The sequence below is a fragment of the Delphinus delphis genome, chromosome 16 (genome assembly GCF_949987515.2).
Source record: "Delphinus delphis chromosome 16, mDelDel1.2, whole genome shotgun sequence".
Lineage (NCBI taxonomy): Eukaryota > Metazoa > Chordata > Mammalia > Artiodactyla > Delphinidae > Delphinus > Delphinus delphis.
This window is the reverse complement of record NC_082698.1, coordinates 51,503,582-51,530,399: the sequence shown is the minus strand read 5'-3', so window position 1 is coordinate 51,530,399 and position 26,818 is coordinate 51,503,582. Positions and strand designations below refer to the sequence as shown.

Below are 26,818 nucleotides of genomic sequence, written 5' to 3'. Positions count from 1 at the left end.
TTGCCTTCTGAACGTGTTCTAGATCAATAATAATATACCTCAGGGTCTGACTCACTTCCTCATCCAGTAGAATGTCAGTAGTAAGAAAAGGCCTCCCATAGGTCATTTCAAATGGGCTGAGCCTCAGATTATAACTGGGGGCTACACGGACCCTGAGGAGTGCAGTAGGAAGCAGGTGGGTCCAGGGTTCACGAGTCTCTGGCAGAGCTTTGCTCAGGTTTTCTTTAAAGTATGGTTCATTTTCTCTACCTTCCCTGAAGACTGGGGGTGCCAAGAGGTGTGTAGCTTGTAGACTATCCCTAGGGCCATTGTGAATCCCTGCGTGATTCTGGCTATAAAAGAGGGCCCATTACCGCTCTGGAGGACTTTGGAAGTCCCAACCACGGAATTATTTCTTGTAAAGGGACTTACAGACTTCAGTAGCCTTTTCAGATCGAGTGGAGAAGGCTTCATCCCATCCCGTGAAAGTATCAATGAACACAAGAAGATATTTATATCCTGACAACAGGGACATTTGGGTGAAATCTAACTGCCAGTTCTCCCCCCCAGGTATGTCCCTCAGCATTGAACTGGCCTGAGTAACAAAGGGGGGATTGGATGGGCCTGTGGTTTATTACGGACACATAAGCACAGGCAAGTGGTACTTGTTTCACTATTCTTTTAATCCCCTTCCCTGAAAAAGCCTTTTGCATCAAGTCCCACAGTGCAACCCTCCCATAGTGGGTGGCATCATGTAAGCTCTTAGTGAGTTTCCATTGTTGGGCCTCAGGGATTAGAACCTTATTCTCCTTTTTATGCCAGCCTGTGCTTCCTTTCTCATAGCCCCATTTCTCAGCATTTTCTTGTTCCTGTGGGGAATACTGGGGAAGGCTAGGGAGTTCGGGGGTGGGGGGCAATCACTAGGGCCATAACTTGCTCAGGCTCTTGCAGTAGAGCTGCCTGTTTTGCAATTCAGTCAGCTTTGCTTGGCTCACGAAAGGTCCATCCCGCTGATGGCCCCTACAGTGATCACTGCCACCTGGGTCGGGAGCTGCACTGCTTCTAAGGAGCCAGAATTAAATCTTTAGGAGACAGTTTCTAGCGGTTAACATTCCTCTTTCTTTCCAAATGGCAGCCTGAGCACGCAGTACATGGAACCTGTATGTCCAGGGTGGCAGGGCCTTGGCTTCTGTGACTTCACCGAGACTGCCTATGGCATACCCTGCCTTTCGGGTTCCCATTTCTATAAAACTGCTCCCATCAGTAAACCATTCAACCTCAGGGCTGTCAAGAGGCTCATCTAGAAGATCAGACCTGCTGGAGTAAGTCTGTTCTATGGTCTCTATATACGAACACACTAAGTCTCCACTCTCAACCGCTGGGTGCAGAGTTGCCGGGTTCAGGGTTTGACACACCTTTAAAGGTAATGTCGGGGGTGTCCATTAGGAGGGCCTGATATCTTGTTAACCTTGCTCTAGTCAACCAATGATGTCCTGTGACTTCCAGTACAAACTGTACCTAATGAGGGGTTAATACATCTAGGTGTTGTCTCAGGGTGAGCTTGGAAGCCTCATTGACCAACAGGGCTGTGACAGCTACTGCCCCCGCAGGCAGCTTGGCCGTCACAGGGCCACTGAATCCAGTTGTTTTGAAAAGTAAGCCATTGGTCTCTGATCCAGTCTCAGCTTTTGGGTCAGGACTCCTAGTGCTATCCTTGACCTCTTATGAATGTATAGGGTAAAGGGCTGGTGTTCTACTCAATGCAGTCTTTAGAATCTCAGAGGCCTGCTGGTGGTCCCTATTCCATTGAAGGGGCTCCCTTTCTTCTCACTTTAGAACCTCCTGTAGGGGTTTTGCTATAAGGCCATAATTTGGAACTCAGATATGACAGAACCCAGCCATCCTGAGAAGGCCTCCAAGTTGCCTCTTTGTGGTTGGAGATGGTAGTGCACTAATTACTGTTTTTCCATCTATGGCCAGGGCTCTTTCCCCTGGGGTCAAAACAAATCCTAAATACTAAACCTGTTGCTGTGAGATCAGAGCCTTGGCTGGAGACACTTTATATCCCCTTTTTGCCAGAAAATTTAAGACCCTAGCAGTATATTGATCTGAATCTTGTTTGGTCTCACTACTTATCAATAAATCATTAACATATTGTAGCAGAGTTCCCTTCTCAAGGCTCAGTTCCCTTGCTAACACATTTCCAAAAAGATGGGGGCTGTCCCTAAAACCCTGCGGAAGCACTGTCCAGGTGTATTGGGTAGCCTCCAGGGTGTCAGGGTCCCTCCATTCAAAGGCAAAAAGGTATTCAGAGTCTGGATGTAGGAGAATACAGAAAAATGCATCTTTGAGGTCCAAAACAGAGAAATGCTGAGCATTTCCCAATACTTGGGCGAGGAGGGTGTATGGGTTTGGCACCATTGGGTGAATAGGGATGACTGCCTCATTCACTGCTCGCAAGTCTTGCACAAACTGACGCTCCCTGTTAGGCTTCTGAACAGGGAGGATCAGGGTGTTGCAAGGGGATCAGCAGGGCCTAATGCGTCCGTGTTTTAGGAATTTGGTGAGCGGTGATTGGATCCCCATCAGGGCTTCAGGCTTTAAAAGATATTGTCTCTTTCAGGGTCCTTTCCCTAGGCCTTGATCTTATTTTCATTGGGAAACATGTTTTGCCCTTCTTGGAACTAAGGTATCCCAAACTTCAGGATCTACTTGTTCTCTAATTTCTTGGGGGGAGGTCTTGGGGAATCTTTTGATGACCAGCACATGGGTCATCTGGGGCTACTAATAGATGCACATTCTTTATTTGAATTTTCTACCTCATTGGACTACGAATATACTAGCTCCTAATTTATTTAGCAAATCTCTTCAAGGAAGGGGTCAGGGCATTGTGGCGTATACGAAAAGGAGTAATGATAACGGACCCGACTCTGCAGGCAAGGGGAGACGTAAATCGCCTTACCTTCGGCTGTCCATCAACTCCCGTCACGGTACAGTCACGGTTGGGGAGGGGGCCGGCCTAGTCACAACAGAGGAGGTGGCTCCAGTGTCTACAGGGAATTCAGTTCTCCTACCCGCCACGTCAAGGGTGACCTGAGGCTCTGCTGGAGTGATGAGGATGGAACGAATGGGATCTGGAGCCAGGCAGGCACTCGCCCCATCAGACGGTGTGTGGGAATCTCTCATCCGAGAGATTCACAAGGAACTGGGGTTGGGGCCGCCCCTCTGGCGTCCCACAGGAGGGCGCTCAGGGCATTCCCCCTTCCAGTGCCCCTCCTTCCAACAAAAGGCACACTGGTTTGTGCCCAGGCGGCTTCTTGGTGGTCTGTCCAGCCTTTGCAGCCTTTTAGGGTCCCCTCGAGGTGGTGGGTGGATCAGAGCGGCCAAAAACTTCGTTTTCTTTATCAGCCTCTTATCCTTATTGGCCTTTTCTGTTAAGTCTTGATTGCTATAGACCTTGAAGGCCTCCTCTACCAAGGTTGACCATGGGGTTTGCGGCCCAGCCTCAAGCTTTTGTTACTTTCTCCTGATATCAGGAGAGGCCTGGGTGATAAAATGCATGGCCAACAGTGTCCTCCCTTCTGCAGACTCAGGGTCTAAATCGGTGTACTTCCTGAATGGCTCTGTCACCTGGCTCAGGAAGACTGCCAGGTTTTCCTCTTTTTTCCTGTGTAACCTCTGGGATCTTATCATTTACAGGCTTCACCATATACCTTTCATTCCTTCTGATAGATGAGTAATACAATGTCTCATCCTAGCCTGGCCTACACGATCTTCATTGTACCAGTGTGGGTCACGTTCTGGGATTGCGTCCCCCGCCGGCCTGATAAATTTGGCGGTGTGGATAGGTGACCAGTAGGCCATCTGTGTGCTCCCTGGCCTTTCTCGGTATACGCTCCTTTTCATCCGGGGTGCAACTGGGCCAGAATAACCATAATGTCCTGCCAGGTAAGAGAGAATGTTAACCCCAGCCTGATGAATTTGTCAGGCTCAGGTTGTCAGGGTTCTCTGAGAACCTGCCAAACCTCTCCTTACAGATTCCTAAGTCCCCCATCGAGAAGGGGACATGCACTCTAGTAATCCCTCCATTCCCATTAGCTACTTCCCAGAGGGGGTAAAGGCCTTGTGGGGCAAAAGTGGTGGCTAACTTTGAACCTCATCAGAGCCCCATTGGAGGAAACGCGAGGGGCTCTGATTTTTGAGTTTCTGACTTGACAGGGAAAGGTGGGGGTCTGGGAGTTGAAGAAGATGGTGAAGGGGAAGAAGAAAGGGGGGGCCTGAGAAGGAGGCTTAGTACCCCGATGGCTAGTCGGCAGTTGGAAGAAGGGGTCTGTGAGAACGCCTGGCTCTGAATCTTTTGGGGGCAACACAGGAAGAGAGGAATCCCTCAGTCTGGAGCCTACACGTATGGGCCTACACATATGGGACCTCTCCCCATTTTTAAGACTGCTTGCAAAATAGGTCCAGTTGTAAAATGGTGTTAAATTTAAGGGATCCATTCCGTGGCCACTTCTCCTGGTCACCCAAGGTATACTGGAACCGGGCCGTGTTGCAAAAGAAAATCAGCTTAGTTCTTTACTGTCTCCAATTGTTAAGACTGCAACCCAGAGGAGAATCTCTGGGGATTCCCTGGGCATCTCCCATGCTTACATATAAATCTGGAAGCTAACAACTAGAGATCCTGGGGGCCGGATGGAGTCGAGGTCTAGTGTAACGACAAAGGGGGTCACAGAATTCCCTCCCCAGAGTGAGTGACACAGACAAGGGGTCTCCAGGATGAAGGGGATGGGAGTATAGGTAATGAGGACCAAGGGAGAGGACAGGAGAGGAGGGACAGAAAAGACTGAAAAAAAAGAGACAGGAAGGGATTGCCTTTTCAGCCTGCCCCCCGAGGGTGTCTATTAGCCTGTGCACTTCCAGAAAGGGCCAGTGAAGGTGGGAGCACCCTGTCCACTGCCCACCAGGTGATCAAGCCCCGAAACCAGCCAGTTGTACATCGTCTGCGGGTCGCCAGCCCACAGGCGGGACTCTCACCCACACATACACCGGTATATAGAAATCTGCCCCTTCAGCCTGTTCCCAATGAGACTTCTCTTGGCAGAGGAAAAGACAGGTGAGAATATTGGGAGGATCGGACGTCCAGCCACTACATGATAGGAGGATTGAACCTCTGTCACTCTCATGTATCTCCCATCAGGGAAGGCCCACTGGACCCAGGTCTGCTTGGTGTGAGGCAAGCCTCTCCCACCTCTGCTTGTGACCTGTCAAGGTGAGCTGTTGCCGGCCAGAGGGAGCAGGTCTCACAGGCTGAGAACAGTGATGCTGTAGCTGCCCAACGTCCACTGTCTCGGGAGGATGAGACAGAGAAGTAGGAGAGGACAAAGAAGTAGAGAGATTTCAGAAGAGGGAAGGGGAAAGTGTTGAGGGAAAAAGGGCAAAGGGGAGGGGGAAAGCGTCGCCTGAATGAGGGTACTGAGGCCCTCAGGGGCCAGGAAGGCAGACTTACCAAACGTGGTGACGCTGAACCAAGAGGTTCAGGTGGCCGCCTGTCACCCACTGGGAAGCTGCATTCGGTGGTCCCGGAGGTGCCCAGATCCCCACCCGGGAATGGGAGAATGTCCTGGTAGAGTCACAACAAAGCATGTTACTGATTCTTGGCCTCCTTAATAGAAATTGATAAGAGGCCAGATGAGAAATTCAGGCAAGGCTCTACTGGGACTCAGTGCTGCAGCAGGAGGGAGTGAGAACAAGTAACAGTTTCCCTTGCTCGCTCCCTGAGCTGGGGCGAGCTGGTTCCTTGTATGGAGTGAAGGTAGGGGTGGGTCCAGGGGTCGGCTTAGGTGGTGTGCCCACCCCCTTGGTGATGCTGTGTGCAGGGCGCATGTGCAGTACCCTGCTTTTGCTCCGGGCATCTCAGAAGGGACAGTTGGGTTTTTGGTGTTTTGTATCTTGTCGTTCATAATTTGCCCCAACTGAGCATGCACGAGGTTATTGTTAGTCCTGAATAGATTCTTTGTATTCTGTTGCTGGAGGAGGCGTTTGTCCAGGTGCAGGCACCGCAGCAAAGGCTCCCAGGTCCCAGGCTGTCTCAAGGTGATCCTGGCTGATTCTCTGTATTCACTTGTCTTTCCAGGTTTTAGAGGGGTGGTTTGCCCTGCAACCTCAATTTGGATGTAAGAATAGCCATTGATTTTGTTTGTTCAGCTTTTCTCTTATTTTAAGGACAGGAATGACGATTTCTAAGCTCTTTATTTGTCAGATCTGAAAACTGGAATCTGTGTCTAAATTCATTTGAACCAGTATGTATGGGATATTAGTTTGAAGGATTGCCAAACTATTAGGTTTTTTTGTGTTCCCACTTGTCTCAACTAACCTTGGATTGGGGTACCAGCAATTTAAACCTGCATCTCAGATTAAATGTAGCCACTGAAATGAAAACGATTCTCAAAAAGGCTATGAGAGAAAAATCCAAAATAATAAATTTTGGAGACAAATTTGTGGTAATGGGCCACAATAATACCAGTGAAAGCAACTGCATGGTATAATAATAATCTAAGCATTTGAAAGAAAAGAGTTAGAACATTATATCTATTATGAATGCCATGAATCAAAGCAGAGGCTCTGAACCAATGGCCCCAAGGCTGAACTAGGCTTTTTGTTTGTTTGTTTTGGTTTTTTTGCGGTACGCGGGCCTCTCATTGCTGTGGCCTCTCCCGTTGCGGAGCACAGGCTCCAGACGCGCAGGCTCAGTGGCCATGGCTCACGGGCCTAGCCGCTCCATGGCATGTGGGATCTTCCCGGACCGGGGCACGAGCCCGTGTCCCCTGCATCGGCAGGCGGACTCTCAGCCACTGCGCCACCAGGGAAGCCCTGAACTAGGCTTTTTGACATACATTGTTTTTGAAAAAGGAACGGGCTGCTGACTTAATGATTTGGCAATTTCTCTAGAAAATGTGGATGTGCTAGAAACACTGGCCGATGTCACCCACTGATAGCCCTCTGCAGAAGTAGCACAGAAGTTACCCCCTCCAATTTGCTACAGATGTCTCCAGATAATCTCGCCTGTGTCTATAGCTGAGGCTTCCAACCATCTGAGTTTGTCTTCTCAAGCAATTTATCAAAAAATTCTAGTAGATCTTTTATAGAACCTGGAAGTCTAGAAACAGAAATTCAGGATGTTGTTTACATTTCAATAACAAGTTGATTCAATTCACTTTTTCCATGGATGATTTATGATAAACAATTAGTCAACAAAGGAGTACATGTGAAGGTATTTCCATCATTTTTTGGATCTTTGTAACTTGGGGCTGTTGAAAACAACCACCTTTTCCAAATTATCTCCATGTCTTCTTTTTGTTCCATGTCAACTCACTCCATTTTGCAAGAAGCCTAAATAGCTTCTGTTAAGTCCATTTTGTAGAATTCATATTCTGATTCAAGATGTGGTCATTACTAACACTATGTGGTTTGTTTTGGACGTACTTAAAAAGAAAACAATTTAGTTAGAGATTTTGAACTTAAAGTTACATAACCTTGACAATTTTCCTAGTCTCCATAGCCCATACCCACCAATATACTTTTTCCCAAGGATAACACCTAGTTAATAGTTTACTTTTGTTTCCCATCTGCATCCCGTGTGGTTGCGTGCACACATGCACACATGCACATTTATGTATATGTACATACAAAATCTATACATATATATATACACACACACAAAGCTAAATATGTTTGTATATACACACATACATATACTTATATATACATCTGTTTACTGCATTTTCCTTCTTTGCACATGTGGATTCATATTATGCATACTTTTCATACTTTGATTTTATTCAATGGCTGTATAATATTCATTGGTGGCCATTTCTGTTGTTTCCAGTTGCTTCTCTTTTGTGTTTGCTTTCTCTTTTGTTATTAAAAATTGTATCACTGACATACTTTGCTGATTATATCATTTCCAACTTTTACAATTAATGATGGAAATCCCTAGAAGTAGTCATCTACATCAAAGAGTACCAGTACTCTGCATCAGAGTACCTATATTTAATATTTTGCAACACATTGCCAATGTGTACCCCCAACAAATTAGCACCAACTCTATTTTCCTTGAATCTTTGCCTTTACTAAGTACTCCTGAAATTTAACGTTCTCTATGCTGATTTTCATCTCTACAATGAGTTCAGGTATATACTTTTTTGTATGTATTCTGCATATCTATCTTTGTTTTTCTGTGAAATTCTTGTTTGTATATTACATGTGAATATCTGGATTTCAGAATCTAATTTGGTTATATTTCTCAGCCTAGTTTTAATCCTTGTTGCTTGTTCAAGTGCCAAGTGTCCAGGGAGTGTTAAACTTGACAACTGCTGCCTGATTGAGATGCCATGTGCTATTTCTCTGGGAGCAAAGTTTTTCTCAATATGCTATAGCTATAGGGTTTTCTTTAGGCCCCTGCCTTGTGATATCTCATGGTCAAAGGTGAAACCAAGGGTTAATAACTATAAAGAGTAAACTGTTCACACGCTTCTCTTATTAGACATGGTAATTACCTGGTATCAGGCTGAAAGAGAGAACAGTGGAGAGTAGTGGGCAGATAATCTAAATCAAAGCCTTCCATAAATCTGAGACGTGTGAAGTTCAATCAGTTAGCATTTATTGAATCCCTATTGTTCGTAGTCCATCTACTAATTTTTTTTGTAAAATGTGCATTGAATTAAAAATTCCTTGAATTAACTTATATAATATTGTATATCAACTATACTCCAATAAAATAATATGTGTGATTTTGGCTCTCAGGCATAGTGTGCCATGGGTAAAGACTGAAACGAAAAGCTAGACTTAAGGATTCTAACGTGAAGAACCCTGTTGAATGGACCTTATCTAATCACAAAGAGTTCTGGGGGCAAGAGGGGAGAGCATATTCAGTGTGTGAGAAATGGGATGAAAATGGTGTTTTTGTCATTCTCCTGATCAGGTGCCCAGTGGAAAAGTTACTGGTAAGTTCCAGTAACTTTTTGATACCCAGCTGTAGTGTCAGAGGCCCTGCTCGTATAACTTCTCCTCCAGCTCAACTCTGTGCATGTGATTTCCCACAGTATTCAAAGGCGGAAAGGCATCCCGTGACTGCATTGGAGAAAATGATGGAGTCAAGTTTTGCCGGCCCCCAGTCATTCCCAGAGGTCCCTTCTCCCAACAGAGGAAGCCAATCTGTCAAACACCACAGGTACAGGTAGCTAATCATGGTGGGAATGGGTGCGTTGACACAATGTATAACACTGGACAACACATGCCGAGGAATGACAACATTATTCAGGAGAGGTGATCTTTCTTGCTTCTCCTGTAGTTCCCCATGCAGTGGATGCTCAAGCAGCTCCTGGCAGGCAAGGCAAAGATACCAGCAGGCAGCAGTGCCCCTAGAGGAAGCCTAAAGGTACTATTAACAGCACCCATCAAGTCTGCAGACCCAGGCCAGTGAATGAAACTATTGCAATCTGAAAAACTATTAAAAACATGATTTTTCCTAGCCTGCCTTATCACTGTCTGCAAATTTAATGACTAATTCTTCCCTAGGCAGCTGACAGGACATGCTCCAGGTCTTCCAACATGGTTCTCACACAAAGAAAACTTTCCAGGGGGAAGAAGCCTGGCAAATCTTCTCCTCTGGTTTATTAGATCTTCCATTATCAATGGAGTGGGACTTTTTTTTAACAAGCTGACTGTAAAAATTGGCTCTTTGGGGGAGAAAGCCAAAAATAAAGTTATCTTCTAGAAGTTTTACAGCATTCTGAGGCTGAGCAAATTCTTCATCTTCTAGTCACATGCTGTGTTTATACATAAGGAATCTGGAATTCCAAAAATTGAAAGTTTTGTTCTAAAGTGCCAACATTTGATACTTGCTACGACGGACATTATGTTTATGTGCATCCAAAAGTATTGATATGTCGTCAGTCTTTGTGGAAGCCATCCAAAGATTTAAGCTTCCTTTTCTTAGTGAGAGGTACAGTATTTTAAAAATTCTTAATTATGGAGATTAAACGTTTTTTAAATGGAAAAGGTAAAAAATAACAATTGTTCCCAGCAATGGAAGATAAATGTTGTTGACCCTTGGTTTTCATAGATGTAGGCAATATTTTGAAAACCACCGTGAGAGAAGTATGCGTTATTCAAGGAAACTAACTTCTCCCTCACCTTTCAGGGAGTCCCTAAAAACGATTTTCTTGATGCTGGCCACATTTACTATGAGGTTCTCATGTCACTCTTGATACTAATCATTAGTACTTGATGGTGATTTTTATTCTTAATCTACATGGGTAGAGACTGAGGTACCAAGGGTTTGCTAAGTTAAAAAAAGGTTTCAACACAGGATGAAATATGTTTGGCTACTGGATAATTGCTTTAGTTATTAACTACAATTTTTGGTTTCTATCAATTGGGGCATTTACAAATATTTCCCTGCGGAAAGATTACTTCAGTTAACTGGACCTAGTGGACGTTCTTCAATGACGGAATTAAGTACAAAATTATTGGCCTTATAGAAGATGTTTTTTTTTCCAAAAGAGCATTTTCCTCTGCTGATTGTAATACACGTTAAAGTGGTATTCCATTCAGTCAAGTAAAATAATTAAGTATGATATTAAGTACTATATTGTCGTACATGTTTTAAAGTTGATATGATAAGCAATTATAGCTTCTAATGTATTTGACCTGCAAATACCCTACCCTGCTTTTGTCTGATGATATACCTCCTCCTAAACTTGGTTTCTAGGAATCACTCACAGATCAAATAAGGAAGTCTCTAAGAGACCTTCTTTTTTATTTGGTTCAATGACATTGCAGTATTTGTTGGCATACATTGCGTCCTGATAGATAGGCAAGGGTTGATTTATAAAGTGCTTTTAGAACTTGGTAAATTATAGTTCAATATATCATAGCTTTTGTTTTGTAAAACATGCAGTAGACTTAAACGTTTTCGTGATTGATAACCTAGTCACTGATTTATACATCCTGCAAACTGCTGTGTAACTTCCTGAATGCCATTGGGTTAGAAAGCTTGAACAGTTGATTGATCAATAGGTATAGAACTGTTTTTTTAAGATGGGTTACTAGCTCATACTGGTAGACTTTTATGAATAATTCATTTCTTTTGTGCACTGCAAATATGACTCATTTGGATAACTCATTTATGAAACAAAGTTGTTAATTCAAAGCCATTTTTCCTCATGTTTAGTCCAAAAAAAAAACCCTTTCTTTTTAAAGAAGAAATCTATTACATCATGTTATACTTATTACATTATATTTTGGCAATATAACTCATTTATAGACAGTATGTGTAGGTTTTTTAAGGTGAAATAAGTCCGGGGTTTTCAGTGATTAGTATGAGCCTTTGAGTTGTCAGTTTGGGCAGAGGAATCAAGGGAATTTACTTTGTTGAGCAGCTACTAAGTGCCAGACTCCCTGCTAAGCACTTTACATACTTTTTTAATCCCCATAGCAATACTATGAAAATACCTAAACAAGTGCTAATACCTTTATTTGCATCTCTTCCACCCACCTCTAGGCTTTACCTTTTTCTGCCTTGCCTTGTACACTAAGAGGGCAGCAGGCTCACTTGCCTTTGGGCTTCTGTTGGTTTCTTGCGATGCACAGGCAAGCTATGGAAGGGCAGAGGCCAGTGAGGTCCTAACACTTCTGCCCCCTCCCTCCCTGCCTGGTTGTCTCAGCTACAGCCCTGTTTCTGGCACTAGCCAAGAGGTCCTCTTCTCACAAGCCCTTTCTCTCTTCAGTCAGGTAACTGCTCCTTCCCCCTGTCCTTTCAGTTACAGGGATGGTAACAGCTTCCCACTGTTACCAGCCCTTATGTACAGTAGTATCCTGTATTTTTTTTTTTTTCTCAAACAGTGAACACACTTTTGTAAATAGCAAAATCTTCCCAAATGACCCAATATAGAGTGCCATCTATTTCCCCTCAGGACTCTGACTGATACAAGTACTTTCCCCAGTATCATACAGACCTGATGCAGCTAATTCTAGCATCCAAGCCTGAGTACCCTGTGGACTCCACAATTGCCATTGGATGGTATAGGTAGAAGCTGGAAGGGAGGGAAACAAATCAGTTATTATAGAGCTCCTTAAACTCGTTGGCTTAGTGACCTAACTAGAGGTCCCTTGTTGTTAGGCATGTTAGGACTCAATACACTCAACCCAGAAATATGATGATGAAGAATGAAGTTGTAATAACGTTGCCAGGTATGATCTGGTGTTTGCACAAACTCAGGAAGTTAATGTTGGGCTTGACGAATATGAAGTTATAAAGTGTGATCATTTCGCCTTGCCCAAACCAGGAAGGTGGCTACTAGCACTCATTTGTCGGGTTCTCAAATGCTGACCTTAAATAATATTTGAGAAGTTTTGTATTTATTAAGTGGAAATAACAGTAATGTTGGTGGGGGGAAAACTTACAGAACTCCAAATAATGTAGTAATATGGGTAAAATTCATTTGGGGGACTGGTTCTATTGAAATTTTGAAAGTGTTTTTGCTGTTCCTGTGTGTGGTTTTTTATTGCTATTTTCAGAGCTAAATGAGTAGGAACGCAAAAATTCTAAGTTCCCTTATTGGCATCTCATGGAATGTCTGCACAGGAACAAAGTTCTCTCAGTTCACATGGTAGTAGGGTAAATTCAGTGGGGTGGAGGGAGGAATGGATATGGAATAAGTAATGTGTCAAATTAGTAACTGATTTCTCTAAAGAGTCTAGTTCTTTGTCTGACGTGATCTGTGTAGGGATCTTACCTGAGGTATATCCCGTTTATGCCTTGCCCTTTGATGGCATCTGGCATGGTTATTTGGGTATTTGGATGTATGGGTCAAGAAAATGTACGATCAGATGTTTATTAAAAGCAAACTCAAAGGGTTATTATGGGATTATGTAAAATCATGTGTGTGAAACTTTTGAAAATTGCAAAGCACTGTAGAATTTAAAGGATCTTTCATTCAATAAAAAAAGTTAAAGCAAACTCAAAAGAAAAATAATTTAGGTTCGCAGGATTTACGAAAATTTGAGACAGTGAACTGCAAAAGTAACATATACATTAAGGAGAGAAAGGCAATTAAAATAAGGTTAGTTTATTCTACCACTAACACAAGTGAAATTTTCCCCATAAAGCCCTTAAGGCTTCTTGGGTTTAGTTCTTGGCAGTGTTTAATAACAAGGCCATTTTTATTTCTACTAAAGGCACCTTTGTAGCTTGGATAATGAGGGAGGAGGGGAATCAGGAGCTGGAGAATTCCTCAAGCGCACCTCGTTGGCTGGAAAGCTGGTGTTATTTTAGTCCATTGTGCTCCAGACTGGAAAGCCAGAAACCCAGAACTGGAACTGCTTTTCTTCTCAGTCTCTCCAGAGATAAAACGGATCCAGTAACCTGCGATCCCTCCTAACAGATATACTACAGGCATGGATGGAGCCTGACCTAGAACTTTGAGGATCTAGGGTGGAAATGCAGTGCTTGAAAAGTTTCAGCAGCCACCTGTGAGGTTATTGCTGTGATCAATTTGTTTGTTGGTTTTCTTTCCACCAGCAGGACTCTCTCCTCTTGCTGCAGCCCAGGGCAAAGGAGTGGTATGCTCCATAGGAACGCCTTCAGAAGGACACCCCCCTCACCCCGAAGTAGGTTGGGCGGAATCGTGGGACCAGCATATCAGCAACTCGAGGAATCAAGGGTCCCAGACCAGGATACGATACCTTGCCAAGGGTAGGTCTTAAAAGCAATGGAATTTAGGGAGGGTGTCATGGATGATATAGTTTTAAATTGAGTTATGATGTTCCTTGGGGTTTTATTCACTGGTTTCATCATCATTTGGCTATTTATGCTTGCTTCCACCTTTGTTCCACAAAAGAATAACTTTAAAAAACAGATACAATGGAAATAGATATTAGGGAAATGGTAGACGGAAAAGATATATAGCATTAAGTGTATAGACATCTAGACACTATGTTACTATCGCAGTTGCTAAAATAACTGGGAATGTGTCTTTGATTTTAAAACACAGAGATTTCTTAGGACGACTAAAGTGTTCCTTCATCCTTAGGTTTGGAAAAAAAACCAGTGCTTAATTCTCTCATCACTATTGTGGACAATACCGTAACAATAACCTGTAACATATATAAAGCATCTGTTCCTTCGAGCATTCTTGAACGAGTCTCAGTCAGTGTTGACAGAGTATTGTTAGGGCACAGCTAGCTGAACTCAGATCTCTAGTTTCATTCACGGTGCAGGGATGGAAAAATTGGCTTTGGACTCCATGGCTGTTGCTCATCCTTGCAGTGTAAAAAGTGTCCCTTCCTCTCAGTGGACACAGACCCTCATAGGGCCCATAGCATTGTGAGTGGAGTGTAGAGTGAATTTTAGCCACCACTCACCTAACCGCCATAAGCTGTTCAACCCAGTATGGCAGCCCTTATCGAAACTGACTGAATTTCAAATCTCATCTTTGCCCCTTACTACTTGTATGAATTTGAGAAAGTTTTATCATCTGAGCTTACGTTTTCTCGTCTATAAATTGAACAAAATAATACCAGCTTTCCTGAGGGTTGTTGGGCAGATTAAAAAGAAATTACACGTGTCAAGAGCTTGTACCTGACACATGGTAAACAGAGAAGGGGTACTTGTAGCTATTGTCACAGGAACCATTATTCTTATTAATTTCAAGAGCAGTGCAATCAGGCTTTACTCCAGAAATGCCAAGAATCCATTTCCTCACTCAGGCTAGGTTCTTGCTGCATCTAGTTTTCCTCTCTCTGAATCAGCCAGACTAGGTTTCTTTGCTGCTTTGGTCTGGGTGATTTTTCCACCCTGTCTGTAGCAAGTTAAAAGCCAAAGCAGGTTTGAGGTCTGTCCCAGACTCTTACCTTTGTCTTTTCTTCTGGGTGACATGTATGCAGCAATGCCATGTCTGACGAATCTCAGCAACAGATTTCTGTAGGAAGACTAGAAGATAGGAAATAAATAGGCTGTGTCCGGATTTTGTAATTTTGAAGCAATTCCAAATAGACTGTAAAATGTATTTGGTAAGATCTAAGTTGTCCAAAATGTATAATGCAAGTCAAGAAGTAGTTTGCATTTCTCTTTGCCTTATATCTGGAAAAGGGGCTTGCATTTAGCCTATAATTAATCATGTTTCATAACTACTTTTCTTCTGAAATCACTAATAATGTCTGTTACTTAGATTTCTTTTTTTTCCCCCCTCCTGGGGTGAACGTTGGAGTGAGAATGAGTGAGGTGAAATCAAGTTAGAGATTTTGTGAGTGGAGAGAGAACCCAGCCCGTGCTGTCTTTCTTCTGTTGGGCACTGTTACGGCTACTGTTTTGTTTGGGATCAATCATCATTGGGTTTGGAATATTCTCTCCAATTGGCTAGCCACCTGTATTTTCCTATGTGATATGCACCTGACGTTGATAAACGGTGACTCCAAGTCACTGTGTGCTCAGCACAGTGAGTCTCAGGGAGCAATCTCATTCTTAATTCTTGACAAGAGCTATTTCCCACTCCTGGGGGACTGACCGTCTCTCCGGACTGGAAATGGTAATAGAATTTCACAGCTAAAGGCCCTCTTCAAATCTGGCCCTAGCCTGGAGGGGGAGTGAATGAATTTATAACAGCCAACTGCTGTTTGTTTATCAAGCATGTGGGTGCTGTCTGCTACTTAGATTCCCGGTATAGATGATGTCTCTCCTTGACACTAACTTCAACCCAGCTTGAACCCAGTGCCTGACTTAGTGAAGCCTGAGGAGGGAGCCAGGTAGACAGGAACTTCTTCAAGAGCCTTTCCCCTGATCAGTGGATCGACGACAGCCATGGCAGTGGCTCACAGAACTGTGAACTGGGTTATGTCAGGCAAATCAAACTAATGGAATCATGTACTAGACAGAAAGAGATGGAATCACAAAAGTTAGGTTGCTACCTTCGAAGTAGAAGGGATAGAAACATACTGATTATCCACCTCACTTAAATAGCAACTTTACAAACTTACATTCAGTTACTCTTCAGGAAGTGTACAGATGAACACACTAAAGAGAGCAGAATTTAACCCAAGGTGGGATAGCCCACGGAAAAGAAATGGATTGAATACCGGCCTTTCTGACTAAATAAACCATTAAACCAGGAAAGGAATGTGAAGAAAAATCACAGTCATGGATGGTGATGTGTAAATGGAATCTCTAATTGTACGGCTCCAGAGGGAGAAGTAGATTCCTTCAGTTTAGTCAGTTCATTCTAATTCCATGTGCACCAAGAACTGGGTCTTGGAGTCCTCTGGGGAAACGCTGATTTCTTGGCCTGACCCCTGAATTACTGGGAATCAAACCAAATGACTAACTGTTGAAATCTTCCCTCTTTAAAAGGATGCTTTGACTCACATAGTTACAGAGGAAATGTACTTGTGATTACTTTGTTGAGGGATTGGAGGAAAGGCAGTCCAACTGGTCCAAACTGGCATTTTACAGTCAACGAATGACAGGCTCAAGGGATACAGAACTCTGAGTATCTTCTAATCAAGAATCATGCCTAGAAATGTAACTCTCACTTAAACTTCTGGAGGGTAGTATCACCTCCTAACTAAAGACCAGTGCTAGGACACTCGGAGCAACTCTAGGAAGGAAGGGAATAGTGAAGAGGCATTACTTCAGTGAGTCCTCAGAGCAGTCCCTCTAGATCAGTACTGCTACCTGATGGTTTTAATTAATGAGAGAATTAAGGTAAGGCTGCTACGTTTGCCTAAGATTCCAGAGCATGTAATGGTGGTGAGACTTGAAATCCTCTCTGATCCCAAACACAACTAATTGTTTAAAGTGCATCTTCATGTTAGGGCAGCCTTTCAGATTTCAGTTGTTGCCAACATGGGATCCATACCTGGCTTGTGAGATGATGTGTAAGTCAACTCCTTCAGTCAGCACGCAGGCATATGAGAAGACTGCTCCAAGTCTGGCTTGAATTGCCTTTGATTACTTCGTAGTCACGTGTTTTGCCGAAAGACTTACTTTCAGTTTCAAGTTCCGAGGGTTTGTTGGGAAAGTAACCCCTCAACACTTAAGTAAGAAAGAAGAAAGCTTGTTACGTTAGTTGTAGCACAGAGATAAGCAAAATAGTAAGAAAGAAATGTATCTACAATCACCAAATTGGGGAAGCACCTCCATCCAGATGCGAGCAACGCTGTGACATCCCTTGAACAGCAATTTGGAGTCCCAGGTGGAAGGTCCCGGGCGTTGTGCCCGCTCCATGGATGAGAGTTCAGAGTGCAGCCCGAAGGAGTCCTGCTTTTAATGCCAAGCTGCACACTGATAATCATCAGCTTACGTGCAGATATGCCCCTCTGGCTATTATCATAAACGCTCTGATCTCTAGTCGTAAGTCTCAGGATGCTCACTGATCCCCGGGATTTGGCCAGATTCCCAAGGCCCAGGAAGCTTCGTGACTTACTCCCTTCCTTACCTGTTGGTTCCCAAGACTTGTTAGCACCGTTTCTGCTGACCTGCATGTAGTCCAGCAGTTCGGTATGTAGCTCCTTTCAGGGTCTTTGTTTAGTCAGAGGCCTATTGTTGCCTCTGAAGCCTGAACAAGACTATTAATTTTTCCAACATCGCGTCACATTGTGGACTTGCTGAAGCGTCAACAGTTGACTGAATCCTCTAAGATACTTACACCTTTATCCATCATTTTTACCAATAATGTTTAGATCCAGGTATTAAGAATTGGCACTATCACATTTCAACCTGGTAGATTCTACTCACTGATACACTCTGATGATCCATGTGAAAGACGATCTTATCCTCCTTAAATTTCGGTGCCATTGGTGAATCTGATAGCAGACATTCTGTATCTTCATACACGTTAATGGTGCTAAGGAAAGAACACAAAAGCCTGCAATTTGTCCCCTTTCTTCTTGTTGAAATTGATTCATTGATCAGAAACTTTAGGTTCAGATTTTCAGTCATAGAACACTAGGGAGAAAGTCACTGAGGTTCCCCAGGGAATTTCTTTGTATGTGGCTATATAATTGGTGCAGGTAGGTTTTACAGCTCAAAAAAGGTTTGAGATGCCCACTCATTTCTGGCTTTGATAGTAACCATTAACATAAGACAACGTGGGTTTAACTTCTTCCTCTGCTGCTTACCAAGGGTGTGATTTGGGGCAAGCCCTTTGGGTATCCCTTAGTCCAGTTGATTTATCCATTATGTGGTAATAAATAAACCGCACAGTTTTGTTTTGTTTTTTTAATCAGTGGATGTAATTAGTGGTGAAAGTGCTTTTTGAAAGCTCTGTGTGAATGTTTGTTAGCTCTTGTTGACTGGGATATTAAGGGAGTGTTTACCTTGAAGATCTGTTCATGTATTCCTGAGTCCGTTCAATCAAACTTTATTGATTGCCAACTCCGTACTAGGCTCAGTAAGAGAGGGTAGGACACAATAACACCTAAATTTGTTCCCCATCTTTTCACACTGTCTGGCAGAAAGACAGATCTCTAAATTGCTCCCATCTTGTCTTTACAATAAAGGTTTCTAATATTTAGTATGCGACACACTTCATTGCAATTATTCTTTCCATGTATAAACATGATTTTTATTTACATTATAATGTAAGACAAGGGGAATGAGATTTATTATATTGAGGATGAACGTGTTTAGATTATGCTTCAATTTTAATGTTTAAGGTTAAAATTGAGGAAAACGAATTGAGAAATAGAATAAATACTACTGTTCAAGTCCCCAAACTACATTTCCGTGAACCCACGATATCCCTGCCTCACTTTTTGGCACTGGAAAGTTCAGAGGCAATGGAAAATTCACTAGCTCTGAACAAGCAAGAGGGGGGCCAGCCAGATTCTGGCATATTTAAACCACTTGGAACGGCACGAGGGCGTTCTCAACAAGCCATTTTACCATGCACCCATGAACTACCTTACTTGGCTCCAGAAACCATGTGAGGAACGTTACTAGCTTGGTCGAGGCCCTGTGGAACTCACTTCATGTTCATCTTGGGCAGACAGAGGAACTGTGTGCCTCTCGTCCCATCTTTTAGGCTCAGCAAACTGGCAGTGAGGCAGTTCCTGAAGAGCAGAGTGCCAGTGGAAATTGGATTTGGTCCCCCTAAAGTCAGTGTGAAGCAGAGAAACTCAGGACTTTAGTACCTTGATGCTTAATATTGGGCTTCCTGATTGCCTCCACCTAGGGTGGCCACAAGGAGTCTACACTGGACTAAACCAGGGCTGAGAGGGTGGTCAGGTTGATGGAGTGGAGTAATGCCGTTATGGGTTTCCTGTTTGTCACTATGGAAGGGCCACACACACTTACCTGCTCAATCCCCATTTACTTTGTATTCTAGGATAGAGGTCAGGAAGACTATATCCCACCTGCCTATACAGCTGTGGTGTGTTGAAAGATCCCTGGACTTAAAGTAAGAAGATCTGGGTTTGAGTCTCAGTCTGTCACTTATTTTCTGTGTGACCTTGGGCAAGTCACTTCACCTCTCTGAGCTTCAGTTAACTTCTCTGTTTAACTGGGAACATAGTATCCGTCTCATGGGGTTGCTGTGAGAATTCAGTGAGATGGTGCATGTGGAAAGTGCTTTGTTGACTGAATAGTGCTCTCAAGAAGATGGGAAGAGCACAGAATATGTAACACTTTGTTTCTTCTTCAGGTATTCATCCAGTGGTTTAACAACCCAACAAAATGCATCAATAAATATGCAACTGCCTTCGAGAGAGACAAACTCCTATTTTAATAGCTTGGATCAAACGGACCTGATGGGATATTCATCCCCAAGGGCCAGTTCCGTGCCCATCATCCCCTCAGTGGGTCTAGAGGAAACCTGCATGCAAATGCCAGGGATTTCTGAAGTCAAAAGCATCAAATGGTGCAAAAACTCCTACTCTGCTGATATTGTCAATGTGAGTATTCCAGTCAGCGATTGTCTTATAGCAGAACAGCAAGAAGTGAAAATATTGCTAGAAACTGTCCAGGAGCAGATCCGCATTCTGACTGGTGCCAGGCGGTCAGAAGACTACGAACTGGCCAGCGTAGAAACCGAGGACAGTGCGAGTGAAAACACAGCCTTTCTCCCCCTGAGTTCCACAGCCAAATCAGAACGAGAGGCCCAATTTGTCTTAAGAAATGAAATACAAAGAGACCCTGCGTTGACCAAGTGACCTGAGATGTAAGAATCTGTGCGTTCTATGCTTTCTTTGCTCAACAGGAAAGAGAGGAGATTAAATACAAATTATTTATATGCATTAATTTAAGAGCATCTACTTAGAAGAAACCAAATAGTCTATCACCCTCATAGTGTTTTTTAACAAAATATTTTTTTAAAGGGAAAGAAACGTTTCAGGAGGGATAAAGCTTACCACTAAAGCTTTTGGGTAGAATTTTGAATACAATTTCATTTAGTCCCAACACTGTCCTCTTTGGCTCTTAGTAGATGTGGGCAATTCAGACTCTCCGCCCCACAGTGCCAGTGACCTCATAAAAAAGTGCTGGCAGTTACCCGGTTTCAAAGAGAAGAGACGCATCCCAAGGGTGGGCGTGCCAGTGAGCAGGTGGTCCTTGCCATTTGGCTTGCCAGTCCCTAAATTTCTATTCACTCGACAGCCTCATCACAGGTTATGTCATGTCAACAAATGTAGTGTTTTCTATTTACTTTTTGAAGAATGGCACAAAGACTCTGGAAGGAGAGGGACAGGAGACAGAGGGAGTCATGGGGCAATCTTAGCCACTCTCACGTGCCAGCTTCCTCTGAAATTTGAAGGCACAGAATCTCAGAGGGAGGTAAGAAATTATTACAGAAAAAGAGACAAAAACATCACACTGTCGTGTCACTAAAATCATGCTAATAGCTAATAGAAATGTTTTCGTTTGAGATCGTTTAGGGGCTCCAAAGGAGCACCTCTCAGTGTGTGTGCCTGTGTGTCTGGGCTTGCTCACTCGAGCACCGGTATGCCGTATGCACATATGTTCATCGTGCGTATGTGTGTGCATGTGTGTGCGTTAAGCTTGCTAAAATTTGTTCTGAAACATCAGGGAATCTAATATTCAGAAAAAATTTCCCTCTTAGATCTGTTCGCTTTAAATTTTTCCATTAAGTATAACGTTCAGTTAGTAAATCAAGGTCACGTGCATGGTGGGGTCCTATAAAACTCTTGACAATGTCTAGACTATATTCTGATGTGAATCTTTTTGAGAGGAACAGCTATTGGCTCATTAATGATATCAGTATCACAAGGCGAGTTGGGGATGTGTATTTTGAATCATGCGTACTTAAATTATTTATACAAGCCAATGATCAAATTGATAGTTAGTTACCCTTTGTTTTCTCATTTTCCTCATTACTTTTTGTAGCAAGTCTACTACGCGTGGACCAAGACATTGGCTTCTGTGGTTAATATGGAAAGAATAAATTGTTGAAATTACAAAGCCCAGCCTATTCAGTTCACAGGAAGCCCCCCAAAGAACAGTAAATTGTGTTGTATGTTCATTTGGAATAAAGCAATATTTTTACCACTGCTAAGGTGAACTGAAACTTCTGAAGATTTGTCTGTTTTATTTAGCCTTATTTTCACGGGGCATTCAAGGACATTAGTGTTCACATAACCAGTCTTTTTCCAATTATTGGTGGTGTTGAGTTGTTATGTTTACACTGTTTTAAATAAAAAGGCATAGTATTTGAAAGTATATAAAAGATTTCTTTTACTGAAGTTTGGGAAAACCTTGATTAAAACTTCCTGTGGAAGACTCACATTCCACTGAAAAGGAATGTAACTAACTATTTCTGAATCAAATATTGAATATACACAATTCTTAATTAAGGTTAAGCTGTTTCTGTTTAAAATACATTGCAAATTGCTCTCTGAGAACATTCTTTCTTTGATAATAGACGTAAGTAGACATAATGCCATACAGGGAAAATAAAGAACACTGTGTTCTTATCAACACTGTTTAGTGGAAATTCAAAAGTCTCAAATGTTGAAAACATTTTGGTAGAAATGCATTTTATATTTAACAACTTCACGCTGTTCCTTAGTTGTCCCACTATTGTTCCTTTGTTTTGAATATAGAGGTTAATACTAGACTCTTAAAAAGGATTATTACAACTTTTTAATGTCTCAATTATCTAAATTCTCATTTAGAAATAGTATATCTTTGGGAAAATTTTAGAAAAATGGTTTTAACTAACTGGTGTATAAAAACCCCATAACTTGCATATTCGATATGCTATTGAGTTGAAATTTATCACAATTATCAAACATTCACTGGAAGTCCTCCCAAGTCAACCTTGTCTTGGATTTTTCACTAAAATGCTACCTGTTGCAGATCTAAACGGATTCATACAGGATCCACCTAATTAGGAGTTTGTGTATTTTGTGACTCACTGCAGTTATTTCTTTTTTAACACCTTTCACTGCAGTTATATTAATATATCTTTTGCTCTAAGGAGATCGAAGGTTGTCAATCAAACTTAAGTCCTGATCTGACCCCTTATTTTTTTTTTTAAAGTTGAACTACATATTATGTGATTATAAACAGCCTCGTGCGTTCTAAAATGTATGAAAGTTACACACATCCACTGGCGGCCCGATGTAAAGTTTAGAGATAAAGTTATGTCCAAATTGATAGTAGAGACAAAAATCCTCCATAAAGAACAATTATTAATGGTCACTTTCAGTGGCCATTTGTCTCCTTTTGGAATATGAAGCTCTCCTGTGAAAAGGGTCCACACTCAAAAAGCACCTCTTTGGGCACCAGCAGACAAGTGCTGATAGCATCAAGACTTTCAAAGTTGATCTAACGTGGCCAACACCTGGAGACATCGATACCTTGTCCTTCAAGCTCACGTGCCTACAGAGAAGTATTTATTTCTACAAGACACTTTTGATTTTGCTTCATTTTCCCTGTATTTCTTATGTGAATAGGTATTTGGAGATTTGGTAATTAAGTTAGTTGCATATTCATTATTTACTGGAGAATGAATGTCACTCATTATTTTTCACTCTGCATCATCTTCTGATGTCTTTTTTTATAAAGTGTGTGTTATTCTGATTTGCCAGTGACTTCTATAGAATGCTGTTGTTCAAAATACATGAGCAATTTTATGCTAATGAGAAAGAGTGGAAATTATGTTGGAGAACTGGCATCTAAATTCTCTGATTTTTGTATGCACATTAAGTGCTCTGTGTTTTACACCCTTGTCCAACATCTACCTTGCTATGGGTGAAGGACTAAATATTTGTAGATAGATCAAATCTCCAATGATTTACATTATTTCCAAGCATCAATAATAGCAAGGTCCTCTGGAGGAGAAACAGTGCTATTTTCAGGACTCCACAACCACCCTGTTTTGATCATAACATATCAGGCCTACCAAAAAGAGAACAGAAGGGCCAAGCAGATTTCCAGAGAATGATCACTGGCTTCTGAATTGACTGACAGCTACAATTTGAGTGGGGCTTTTGGCGACTACAGCTAAAGCTCTCAATAACCAGGTCTCCACCAGAATATGCTTGACGTATGCAGCAGTCACTCACACTTACCTTGAAGTATGGTGCTACAGGAAACCATGACTCCCTAAGTGAGGGGGGATGGTGACTCCTTTGACTCCAGCCCTGTAAACCAGAAAATATTGCCCTTAGACAAGTGCTATGAAACATTTCCCAAATGAGTATATAGTATACCTAGGAACACAGCAGGAGGGGTGGGGTTTTTATTTGAGCTTTTGGTATCCAGGAAACATTTTATATATAAAGAATACTTTTTAAATTATTATTCAATTGTATAGATTCAGCACAGTGTATTCAATGATAGCATGTCTGTACTCTGTTTGTACTTTAGTCTACAGAAATTCAGTCTTCATCCAAGAAAGACCAGCACAATGCTTCTGGGCTGTTCTCAATTTTAAATGCATCCCAATATGTCATGGGAAATGAGGCCTTTAAATAAGCTTTATCTCTTCCTCTTTTATTCTTTCTTTCCCTTTTAAAGAAATAGTGAGGGTAAAGGAAGACATTCATTCCTTAAGGTCAACATCGTTCTCTCATAATAATCTGTTTCCTACTGTGACTACACACACACACACACACACATACATATATAAGTATATATGTGTGTATAAAATATATATGTATATTACATTTAGTTTGATTATTTTGGTGGCTTTATTTTTGCTTCATTTGACAAATATTAAAGTGATTGCCTCATGGAATGCCAACGAAATAATATCATTTAGAAATCAGCCAACTTGGCAATGTTTAGGTAATACAGGCATTTTCTAGTTTTTTCTCTTTCTAAGGTAAGCAGAAATATCCTTGGGTTGGAAAATTCGAAAGACCCTGGAGCAGAATGTCTGCTAGATTCTCTCTTAGAAATGAAGATTAAACTATGGGTATATATGATTACTGTCCCTATAGTGTATAATTTCAAATATATTTTTTTACAAATTTAACCATTAGATCTCTCAAAGGGGCCTAAACAGGTGTCTTTGACTTCTAGTGCCCACTGAACTCTAGTAAGGAGTTGTGGTAAGGGCAGAATGGTGGTGGGGAAACCACATGTTAATGTTGGATACCCAGTGAAGATGTGAAGATACTAGCAGAGATGACCAGACTTAAAAGTACTAGGCCTCTAGTACTTTGATAACTTTTTGTCATAAAAACCTGTATTGATTGCATGTGTATTGTTGCCTATGAAAGCATTAATGATGCGACAGCAAATAATTCTTATTGTTGGAAATGAATTAGAAAATCTTTATATTGGAAGTTGTCTTTGTGAAAGCTTCTGATTTACGTATGCATAATAGTAGCTCCATGACCCCATCTGTCAAATAAGGAGGATGATCTAGTTCATCTATGATTTCCCTTTCAAATTGGATGGAATGTTATCCAATCATTCCAACTCAGACTTCACCTCATTATTTGTCATCCAGTAACATAACCCTTTGGAAAGAAAATGGCTGTAAGACTTCAAAATTATTGGAATCTGTATATCAACCTGTGAATGACTTACATTTATAATATTCCATTTAATTTCCATGGAGAAATAGACAGGATCCCTTTTGTGATTGTTGTTAAAGTAAATTTACCTAGGCCAGGTAATAAAGAAGAAGGGATGGCCAAGAAAATATCTAATTTCAAAGCTTGAGCATCAAAATTTGCCCCAGATTTTTGAGTATTTGCCACAGATTTTTAAACTGTGAACTTTTATTGAAGCCAGAGCAAAGGGTTCTGCAGAGAAGGCATGAGACCTTGAAGCTGTTCTCCTCTCACAGAAGCTGTGACACACTCTCATTGGATACACAGGATATTTACTGATATTTTCAATTATTTGCATCTCAAACTTCCTAACATGAACTCTCCAATTAATAGTGAATAAATTCTCTGGAGACACTATTCACATTATAGTTGGAAATAATCCTGTCTTTGGGGGACACAATAGACCAAAAAAATGCAGAGGTTACTTACTTAATTTTGGTTGTAATTGCTGTTTTTAACAAATTAGTATCTGTTGGCTCGTCCAGCAGCATCCTGAGTAGCGTTAATTCTCCCATCTATAATTTATCTTCATTGAGGGCAACATCTGAATTCCTAAGTATTTAATAAAACAAACACAGAATGTTGAAAAACCTCAATCAAAAACAGTACAGCTCTTTAAATTGTGTTGGTTTTTAAAGTTATACGGATTCCATATAGTTGTTTACAAAATTGAAATAGAAGGGAAAAAATTCATTTTAACTTGTTTTTAATATATTTAGATGTCTGATAAACCACTCATACAGCCTTGTTACACTTTACATTGATCTTTCTGAAATAAATTTAAATGTAAGGGCTTAAACAATCACACACACACACGCACAGCACAGTACACATGGTGTGTTAAAACTCAATGTTGTACTCCTTTTCCTTAGATTTTTTTCCTTTACAGGTCACCCAAGTATGTGCCACTCCAAACTCTTATGACATGAAGACTTTGATTTTAGATATGTTTCTTAGGAAATGCCTACAGCAAAAAAAATATAGTGATTATCTTTTAAGGTTTGTTCTATATAGCCTGCTTCTGAATTTTATCTTTACCAATAAAAGTCTGGAGAATAGATACATTTGTTCAAACTGAAACAAATGGAAGAATGGAAAACTTACCTTAAAATCACTACACATTTTCCAGTAGCCAATGTATATATTTTAAAGACAATTAGTGGGAAATTAATTGGCTCTTACTTTTTCAAGGATGCAACTGTACACATTAAATCTAAATAAACAAATTCACTTCTTCTTAATATATTTGACCGATCATATTTTAAACAAAGAATGTAAATCACACAGAGAAGAATACATGCAAAATGGTCAGAATATTTTTAGTTGTCATTTAAAATAAATTTACCAAAACTGATCTTTTGTGCCTGTGATAATAATTTTGTTTCAAGGAGTGTATATGTATCTCCTTTACCTTCTTCCAAGAAAACATTTCAGAATGATGTCCACCGATGTGTGGGATATGAAGGCTATGGGAAATAATACGAGCTGTATGTCCCTTGACATCCTAGTGAAGTTCCATTACGTCTGCACTTTGTTTCCAGGGAGAGAAATCATATTGCTTATTAAAAATTAAGAAGTGAATTTAATAGTCTATCTAGTAATAATCTTGACTTCACATAAGTTTACATATGTGGAGGAAATCCTTGACTATCATTTCCCTGTCATCCCTTTTCAGAAGCCTTTGATGAAGCTGGACACTCAGATTCCCTTAGGTTAGATTCTTACTGTATGTTCCTCTTCTCTCACTTCTCTTTTATTAAAC

General features: G+C 41.5%; 1 protein-coding gene across 9 annotated transcripts in view; it reads left to right on the top strand.

Moving 5' to 3' along the window:
* Positions 1-26,818, top strand: part of NRG3 (neuregulin 3) — a 1,071,784-nt gene that overhangs the window by 1,032,442 nt on the left and 12,524 nt on the right. For 2 of the 9 annotated variants that reach the window (XM_060034680.1, XM_060034677.1), the window contains exons 7-10: positions 9,081-9,214; positions 13,565-13,735; positions 19,362-19,433; positions 19,677-21,685. In XM_060034680.1, the coding sequence (XP_059890663.1) occupies positions 9,081-9,214; positions 13,565-13,735; positions 19,362-19,433; positions 19,677-20,184 (885 nt within the window). In that variant the 3' untranslated portion in view covers positions 20,185-21,685. Of the gene's footprint in view, positions 1-9,080; positions 9,215-13,561; positions 13,736-19,361; positions 19,434-19,676; positions 21,686-26,818 lie in introns of those variants that run through there. The other 7 variants (XM_060034686.1, XM_060034684.1, XM_060034685.1 and 4 more) reach the window with 5 other exon arrangements.